The sequence below is a fragment of the Trichoplusia ni genome, chromosome 7 (genome assembly GCF_003590095.1).
Source record: "Trichoplusia ni isolate ovarian cell line Hi5 chromosome 7, tn1, whole genome shotgun sequence".
In the NCBI taxonomy this organism is placed as follows: domain Eukaryota; kingdom Metazoa; phylum Arthropoda; class Insecta; order Lepidoptera; family Noctuidae; genus Trichoplusia; species Trichoplusia ni.
In genome coordinates this window covers 2,999,529-3,009,791 of record NC_039484.1, presented here as the reverse complement: position 1 = coordinate 3,009,791, position 10,263 = coordinate 2,999,529, and the positions used below count along the sequence as shown (strand labels likewise).

At 32.4% G+C, this 10,263-nt stretch overlaps 1 protein-coding gene across 1 annotated transcript in view; it reads left to right on the top strand.

Annotated features, from left to right (window-relative positions):
* Nucleotides 1–5,363: 5,363 nt before the first annotated feature.
* LOC113495942 (calsyntenin-1) overlaps nucleotides 5,364–10,263 on the top strand; it is a 244,186-nt gene continuing 239,286 nt past the window's right edge. Inside the window, exon 1 of the mRNA XM_026874947.1 lies at nucleotides 5,364–5,604. Coding sequence (XP_026730748.1) covers nucleotides 5,520–5,604 — 85 coding nt within the window. The 5' untranslated portion in view covers nucleotides 5,364–5,519. The remainder of the gene's footprint in view (nucleotides 5,605–10,263) is intronic.

Genomic DNA, 10,263 nt, shown 5'->3' with positions numbered 1-10,263 from the left:
ACTACTGCGGGTACTAAGGAACTTATCAAGGTTATCATACGAAGATAAATTAAATTAGTGAAGGATAAAATAAAATGTACACACAACAATAACACAGTACAAAGTAAACAATAGTAAAAGAAATAATGTCAACAATTTGTTTAAGCTGTCTTATCTTTTGTTTTCAAATACATCAGAAAACCATTTTGTTTGTTCTGAAAAGCTTTTCAGGTGGAAACGCTTAATAGGTATTTGAATTTAATCTACAAAGTTGTTACTTCTCTTTGTCTAAGTAAAGTTACACAAAGTTGTTGTAATATTATTGTGGATGTGAGAGAGACAGTGCTCTACTCCGTGTAGGGTGCTGTCACTCTTTCACACCCCTAATCGGCTGTTGGCCCACACTTAATTTAATGTACATATTTAGATATTTAGAATAGGTATAGGTAGGTAATAGGTATTTAGAATACCTGAACTCCAGAGTGTATATTTTTAATATCTCAACCACATCAATGCCCCATGAGTCATAAATGACCATAGCTATTGTTTAACTATTACATCTATTGACGAGACAGCAATATCGTCAGTTTGTTACAACAAAACACATTTTTATATTGTAAATACACTAGTATGAAGGACCAACATTCACAGATTCAGTAAAGTTTCCTATAAGACTGTGCAAGTTGAATAAGCATAAACATGTACACTTTGTTATCAAGTTTAAACAACTTTGTAAGCTGTCTTCTGTATTACACATAAAGACCTATCTCCACTTATGTTTCATATATTGTATTAACACAGTTCAAAGTATAAACTTAAGCAATAATTGTTAGAAAGTGTGATTGTAACAGTAATTGTATTTAACAGCTTTGTCCATCTTTTTTTTATTGGTTCATATTTTTATAATTACAAATTAAATGACATTGTGTTTTATACTCTTTGTCTGCTAAGAAAAGGTGTTTGCACCATCCTGGACACTTACTTTTACTTTGTAGATTGTAATACAGAAGCGTATATGAAAGAACTGGGGTTTTTGTCACTGAGAAAGGGGTTTGTGACACATCTGAAAGAGATTATTCTTTGTAGCAAAATTTCTCACCTGCCCTTATTATATCATTAAATATAAAATTAAATAACAATAAAACTAATATTTAAAATACAAACTTTAGCTATTTGGTCCTTTTCAAATTCAATATTGAAAGCACTATAAAACATTAACCATTTTTAGACAAGTTAAAGTCGAAAAACCTGTTTTGAGTTTATGTTACAAGTGTGACAAGAAGCAAAAACAAAACATGAATTGACATTATTGACCTACAACATAACAGTGACAATTATTATTATTGAATCATTTATCATTTGATCTTACATCTTTGTGTAACTATGTAGAATCAAAATGAAATGTATGCAATAGATGTACTTGATACAAATTGGTTTAGAGTTTTACAAAAGAGTTTGACACACAATGGTAAATTGGTAATAATGGCAGAGAAAGAAAGAAAATGGATGAATTTTGTGAGAGATGAATTGAGAACAAAAGAGAAAAAGCTAAGGACAATGGATACCAAGGATATAGGGAAACACACTTATAACACACACCCCACTTGAGTATATGTTGGGAGAAGTCCAGAAGGCAAAATTTTAAGGTACAACAATAATTTTGATGTTTTGCTAGTTATTTACAAGCAGGTGGCATTATTAACACTTAGCATTCTTAACTGTACTATTTATTTACATAATGTAGTTGGGGCAATAAACTTTCAAGCTTTTGTGTTCTCAGATCTTTAGTAAAAAGGAGTGTTAAATTATGGTTTTAAGATTTTTTATTTGTCTAAAAATAAGGTTTCCAAAATACTTTTTTACTGGGAAAATTTTACCCGTTAATTAATTTCTATTCTTCAAATAAAAGTTACCGTTCCAATTTGTCTTATGTATAAGAATTGTAACTTCAAAATTGAGTTGTTTATCATAAACTGATTAAGTAATTTTCAGACGATGTTTATTATAATTAAGCCAATAAGCTTAACATAATGCGTGCTTTCAAGGATGTGAATAACTGTCCTGTAATCCAAGTATGGTATATAATGATCTTTTCCAGAATTCTGAAGGCTTTCTGCTGGGTGATTGCTTCGATGACGTTGTTTCCCAACAATGCGCGGCATTGAAGTGATATCCTCCTCCAGGCCGGATATCGGATATCGGAAATTAATAGTTATTTTTTTAGCATTTTAGAATGAGAAACTGTCTAAACCGCATGGAGAGGGTAGCACTTTTGTATCTGATCCGACGTAGACGACAAGGAAACACCGGCCCCATTGTACATCCACCCCGTGTTCTATTTAACCATTTTTTTATAAGTATCATTCGCTATTAAATATTTTACATAATACCTATCAGTGTTTCTTTGTTTATTTTATTTAGCGTAATGTGTAAACGCATTACGCTAAATAAAATATTCAATTTTTCATAATCTATAATTTTTACCAAAACATATTACAATAACGGCTCAAGATTGTTTCGTCGGTCTTGACTCTCATGTTACTGATGTTACACTGTTTATATTGCATTCGTGTGGATTCGCTACGCACACATAGACAATGACGCACTCTTTTACCTAAACTTGAGCGCAATCATTTTGTGAAATGGCTCTTAAGAGTGGAATTGGTTGAATTCATTCGAGTTTCAACGCATGGGAATGATTGTTCAAGGCTTGAACTTCAAGCGAATCTAGTCAAATACTTAGGACTTTGGTTGCGTGATATTTGGCAAGTTTTTTAGAATCTCTAGGGGGGCAGCTGCCCTTCCTGCCCCCCTTGGCGACGCCCTTGATAATGGCGAGAAAGAAAGAAAATGGATGAATTTTGTGAGAGATGAATTGAGAACAAAAGAGAAAAAGCTAAGGACAATGGATACCAAGGATTAAGGGAAACACACTTATAACACACACCCCACTTGAGTATATGTGGGAGAAGTCCAGAAGGCAAAATTTTAAGGTACAACAATAATTTTGATGTTTTTGCTAAGTTATTTACAAGCAGGTGGCATTATTAACACTTAGCATTCTTAACTGTACTATTTATTTACATAATGTAGTTGGGGCAATAAAACTTTCAAGCTTTTGTGTTCTCAGATCTTTAGTAAAAAGGAGTGTTAAATTATGGTTTTAAGATATTTTTTTATTTGTCTTAAAAATAAGGTTTCCAAAATACATTTTTTACTGGGAAAATTTACACAGTTAATTAATTATCTATTCTTCAAATAAAAGTTACCGTCCAATTTGTCATTACATGTTTAAAATAGTATTGTAACTTCAAAAGTTGAGTTGTTACTCATACACACTGATTAGTAATTGTTCAGACGAGTGTTACTATAAAGTTAAGCCATAACTTAAATTATTACCTGTTAAGTTGAAGTACCTTCCTTAACCAATGTTATGATAGTGAGACTACAGACAGGTTAAAAGTTATGTAATACATAGATTTCATGGTACTGTCAATGGAGTGAGGTAGAAAAAACACTTAAACAGTATTTGGTAATGATATTCTCCTTATTCTTATTAACTCTTACAAAATTATTGAAAAGGGACGGAGGACGACACTTGATATTTGAATAGTTATTTGTTTGAATGACAATGGATAATACTAAATTAAACAAAAAATAAATATTTTAACAGTAACACATTTTTTTAAACAATTTTTTGCAATGTTGGTTTAAAAAAATCTAATACTAAAAGGAATCGATCTTATAAAAGTTACAATTAACACTTACAAAAGTATTTTGATTAGAATATGTCACTTAATTAAATTTTAAATGACTAAACCTAAAATTGTACTGCCTAATATCCTAAACAGTTTCTGAAAGGCTGTTCCATTGATGTTATCGATTACACTAAACTGTGACTGGTTAGTGACAAAAAGCACAGTGACGAAATTATGTTTAAGAGGTGATTCATGTATTTATGTCATACATCAGACTTTCAGAAACCGAGGGTAACATACAGGTTCCTTCGCAGTTACAAAGAAATAAATTACTTAAATACAATAAGTATTCATTAATATGTTAAGAAAATAAAATTTACAATTTTTTATATATTTAGTTAATTTCTCTCATTGAATTAGTGAAAGGATCTCAATAATGCCAACATGAAGTCCAGAATGATACAACAATTTATGTAGGTTACAGCAAAGTAGTTAGTAAGAAATATTTCTGACTACCTCATAATTAACATGATTCAATATCTAGCGATCATGTATTGGATAACTGTGGACATGAAGTTACATGCAATATTATCTAATATACTTGAAACATAAATCAAATGGCGAATGATGGATAAACATATCATAATCAAAATCTGTGAGCTAGCATATTTGTTAGAAATGATGATTTCAAGGCGCTGTACAGACACATTGCATACAGGTGCTAATGCCAACAGCAGAATCATGCTTTCTGGAACCCTGTTGTTGGCATCTATTAATTCCGTAAAGCCAAAAGCTTATTCACGACTTTATAGATGAATAATCTACGAACTTATTCGGATTTTTGAGTTCAATTATGAACTACTTAGGGATTTCCATTATTTTCGTACCCGCATTATATTCGTCTTTTATGAGACAATTAAAAAAATGCCCTAATTTAATGAGGACATACAATTCTTTCTTAAAATTAAAACTACTTCTGATGTTGTATCTTTTTACTTCATTTTGATAGTATAAAAAACAATACTTAAAATATAATTCCTATCACTACGCCTACACATGCCGGTTACAGTGTTCCATAAAGGATCAAGTTGGTTTTGAACACTTTTAGCCAAGCTTTGATTAAAATTTATTGATGGAGTATTAGGCGTACTTTGGTTAGAAAAAAGTGTTACGAGAAAAGTTATTCATAAAATTATATTAAGACAGGTACATATTAAGTTTTTTTTTATTTATCATTTGATTACATCTTTATTTATCGCATCATAGCACGAAACGTTTCAACAATCAATAAAAACAAAATTAGTACACTATTTTTATTGCGGTCTTAGAATTGATTCATGTAGTTTTTTTTCATGAGTTTTTCTTAATTCGGTATTAAAGTAAAGCAAACCAGCTTTATAAAGTAAAACTTTCAAAATATTTACAAAATGTTGACGTATTTTTGGCAGTTCACATCACTGGACTCATGTTGCCAAAGTAAACATTAGTTAATTATTGTGGTCTGATGAAATAATTCCTAATGTTCGAGGCACATTAATGCACATGATTCTGTGGAGATATTGGTTTATTCATTATAATATTTTCGAGTAAAACATTATAATCTTTGCAAATGGTGTTGCCAAATAAACTCCCACGTGGTCGGTGTTGCAAGTTATTTTATAAGAGTCTTTGTAAACGCGCAGACTCGAGTGCAATCGATGAACACATCCGTCATACGCCGCCATTTGCGAAAGGCCGATCGCTGCTCAGCAGCGCGAGTGTCATCGGTTTGATTATGTCGAGTGTATAAATTGTTATTTTCGATAAAACTGTGAACTCAGTGCGAGAATTTAATCAGTTAAAATGATTGTGAGGTTTCTGACCATTTTGTGCGTCGGAGTTTTGGCGACTTCGGTGTACAGCGCCGAAGGAAACAACGACAATGAAGGTACGTAATTTTTACGTGTGCATTATTTATTTTGTTATCATTTAGCCAATTTTGCCGGTGTGCCTAATGGGATAATTTGGGGCGAATTTATTTTTGCGGTTGAACTGAGTCACTTTTCATTCAGAAATAACATAAGTAACGGTGTGTTCTAAATACGAAGACGAAGTTATGTTCTTTCTTTTTGTCGTGTTATGAATTTATTTTAAAGTGGAATATGGTTGAAAATGTTGGGTGAAGCGTGAGTGGGATCGGTGGGGAAGGTATCGGCGGTGTAGCTGGAGTGTCGAGTGGGTGTTAGATAGTGGGACCGGCTTGACGACTTCTCGCCATGCACAATGCATACACACACAAACAGGCTGGCGCTGGGCGCGCGGCGCTCTCGTGCGAGGCCCGTGGGCGCGCTCGCCTCGTTTTTGCAGTTGATTCATTCACTGTATTGATGTTACTCACTGTTTTTATCAAGAGCTACATACAACATCTATTACTGGCTCCTGGGATCTTGTATGAAGTCACTGTGTTGTTATTACTTTACTCATTCTCTTTAAAGACAAGTAAAATATTTATAATTAGTAGTAATAATTGGTGTTCATAAATGCCTTAATTTAAGTAATTACTTAAAAGTTGTTTTAATATTTATTACCTTAACTTTTTGCCATAAGTAATTATACTTTGCTCTGTCAGCAATTTAATGTAAAAAGTACAAGCTCTTTCTTTCACATGTTATCAATTACAAAACCCAAGAAATATTTTTATTCTTAAATGAACACTGTTGAAAAATCTTATGTTTGAACATCATGATTTTTAAGCATTAACAGAATAGGTTGCATCCAAATTCGCCATGTTCTTTATTCAAAAATGTAATTTAATTCCATATACAATATTACTCAATACTTAATCCGTATACATCTTTATTTAAACCTCTGCGAAGCAATTAAAAAAAAGCTTTGCTACTTTACATTACATACAAAAATGAGTCATAACCACGAAATGCAAGTCTATGTATAGAGAAGCAATTAACAAGACATGTTTAACTATCTTTCAATTAGTATGCACTTCATGTTGTTTAAAAGTTATAAACATTGTGGTTATGAAAGCTTCTGTTAGTATCTGCTAGTTTTGTATCTGAAATGTGTGGAGTAATGTCTTGCTGTTTACATAAAGTATTAGGTTTGTCATATTAACGAAGTAAACTGTGTATTCAGACTACTGATAAAGTTATAGTGTCTCAAAAACTTGACCACTGGTAATTTGGTAATTTAGATTGCAGTATGATAGTTAGAATTACCTAATAAACAGAGCTTTTTCCATGGTATTCCAATCAATATGATTGGATAGTAATAATAGATAATAACAGTCTGTTAGAATAGATAGGCCATAGGCCACGGTATGTGAGCTGTGTTCTCATTTTTCACCAAAGAAAGTATAAAAAAGAATGCTTTTAAATTCAAATTTAATTATTCTCCTAATCCACTTTGACCTAAAATTAAACAGTAATCAATATCAAAATGTCCAGTTAAGGCCATATAAAATGACCTTAAAGTTAGAAGGCCTAATAACTTTGTGTTCAAGGCTAGAATATTGATATGGTAGAGAAGCAGTTGCCATAGTAACTGTGGCCAAAACATTATTATTAGTCAAATTATAATACTGTGTTTTATGTAAACATAGCTTTCCAAAAGATTGCTTTTAGTAGGTAATAAAATAATATAATGTTCCCTGTCAGTTAGATATTTCTTCGGTTACACATAACAATACACATAATAATATGCAATACATACTTAATTAGGCGTCAAAAAATAAGATCACTTGATAGAAAAGCTTCTTCTTCATGTCATGAAAAGCATCAAGCAATAAATTGGAACACACCCACAAACTCTATATCTCGCTAAAGGTTCTATGTTAAAGCCTTAATACAATATTAGAGGTATGCTTATTATTCAGAATCAATGGCTGTACCTGATTAGACTTGTAAATATCGTTATGATATCATTGGGCTCGGCGCAGCACCGGAATCGAGATACTATATTATTCCTGTATAACAAAATACGTATTAAATGACGACGCACTGTTCAAAATTAATACTTACTATCAAACAGCTTAAGGCATTTGTCTAAAGCAAATCACCTGAAAAGTTTAACGTGAAGACTAATCACAGAAAAAACTCTGTAGCTATCGATAATTTGAAGGTACGTTTGATACTTTTGACTGTTCGTAAATAAGTTCATTTTTGCTTTAAAGAAACAATAGCTCTACGGGGAATCGCACGTATAATGTATCTGATACAACATGATTAAGATAAACAAGTGCTCTTTGTAAGCCATTACGATCAATCCAGTATAAGAACCTTTGCTAATAAGGAGCCCACAAGGCCTAAGGTACAATAACCCTGAACCCATAATTACGTCGTGTCATCATGTAAGCTTTGTTCTAACACCCATATTACTCCTAATCCGTATACAATATGAGGACCTGCCATAGTTATACTAAACGAACAATGTATGCCTGAACGCCCGACCTTTAGGCTTGGCTATTCTTAACTGAAACAACATTGACAACCAACGCTGATCGAGATAAATGAATTTGTAGCGAACTCGTATGGAATACGATAAACCAACAACAACCACATACAACTCGGTTTCTATAGCTAATATGAAAAGGTCAGGCGCTAGAAACTTTAGACGCCATTTTCTGTTTGTGTTTGTACCTTTACAGAGAGAGTTGTTGTAGTTAGTTAGTGTACAGTACGGCCAAGAAACAGCGAAGGAAACCGACGTAACAACGGTTTGAACTGCGCTAATGTAATTAATAAGACGATATAAAGAAGAAATCTAATAAGAATTTGTGACTTGAAACCAGAAACGGAAATGAGAATATTGCATGCACACTGTTCTTAAAAGATACAATTTGTTTTTGAAACTCAATTGCAATCATTCAAATCTTGTAATGCAGAAACCTTAACTATGCCGTAATAAGAAAAAAACAGGAAACCAAGACCAGCACACGAGACACGTCTTCCGAACTGCATGTTTAAACAAAGAACTATCAACGTTTCATTCACCAACTCAATATTCTAACCACAAATAATTATATCATATTCAGTAACCATTGTCCCATAATTTAGGCAACACTCAGATTCTAGACTTCCTTTGTAGTTTAATAGGTGGTCGCTAAATACAAATGGCTAGCATTAAACTTGAATTAATTTTATATTTGCATAATTTTTGAATGTCTGCACGTGTTGATTATTAGGTGACTAATGGGATGTATTTGGCAATGACCCCTAACTTATATGTTATAGAAACTGTTCTCCATATCGTGAAAAGTTTAAGAAATTGAAGATCTTATCGATCTGAAACGGTTTCTGGTTTAATTTGATAAGAACAGTTAATTTGATTGAAAGGCAACAAGAAAGGCGAAATAATTTGAATGTTTTTGAAGGATATAAAGCGATAATTAAATGTAAACGTTATTGATTCGATTGAGGTAATTAGATTAAACTACGAATCGGATGGAAAAAGGGATCGAACAGTCGAGTTTAAATGGAATAAAGACCTGGTGGTGATTGGGACTTAACTGACTGACGGTTATCCTAATCCTTATTTAATCAGCTTCGTCGGGGAAACTGCGAGACTAATCTGGATACCTTTAGAACGGAGACGGGTTCAAGGGTTTTTTTGTTACAAACTAAAGTTAATATTCCGGAAAGAGAGAATTTCGTTTCTTCTTTTGAAAACATCGTAGAAATTTATAGGACTTTAATGGCAAAAAATCGGACACACAATATTTATAAATGTAATGTGTATTGTCACTAGTGCCTTTATCTTTAAAAACTTTCAATTTCAATCTGTGTAATACATCTCTTTTACTGTCTCGTGGCTTCGTCACGGATACTCAATTGTAGACAGAGTTTATGATGGAAAGATTATATCGGTTCAAACGAAGTCTGGGAGATAAAATCTTAAATGAATACTTTCCACTTGAAATTGACTTAAACTAAAATGATGTTTACCTAAATAACACACCCGTAATTGTCTTGTATACGCATCTTATATCTATCTACTGAGAATTATTATACACGTTGATATATGTGAAAAACACCTGTTTTCTCAAAGCTTCCAATATAGTACTTGCTCATAAAACTGGTCTTCAATATACACAGAAGAAACAAAGCCAAAGTTCAACTTACTGGCCATACATAATATTTATATGGAGACTATTTAACATTCACGTTACATAACATGGGCGAACAATGGTGTAGGTGATACATACATACATACATGCTCGGTATCAAGTTCCTACGCCTTCCCTGACTCCATTGTTGCTATAAACTTGGAACGTTGAATTAACTCTGCCTTGAAACGGCTACTAGTGTTCAATTTATTCTAATTGCTAACGATTTCACTAAGTAAAGGACTTAGATTTTAGCTCAGATTATGTGTTGGATTGTATTTAGTTTCGGTCTGAATATTAAACTCATTTTAAATGTTCAAACACGGTTTGTAATCTTATCTTTGTTTTGTCTATTCAATAAATGTTTCTGTATCAACTATCGAGTTTATGTAAACTTGTAAGAGTCTAAACAAATTGAAAGAAATTTGATCTTGTTGACTGTGGAAAAATACTACGAAAACGTACTTAGAATTTCTTCAAATGTTTCAA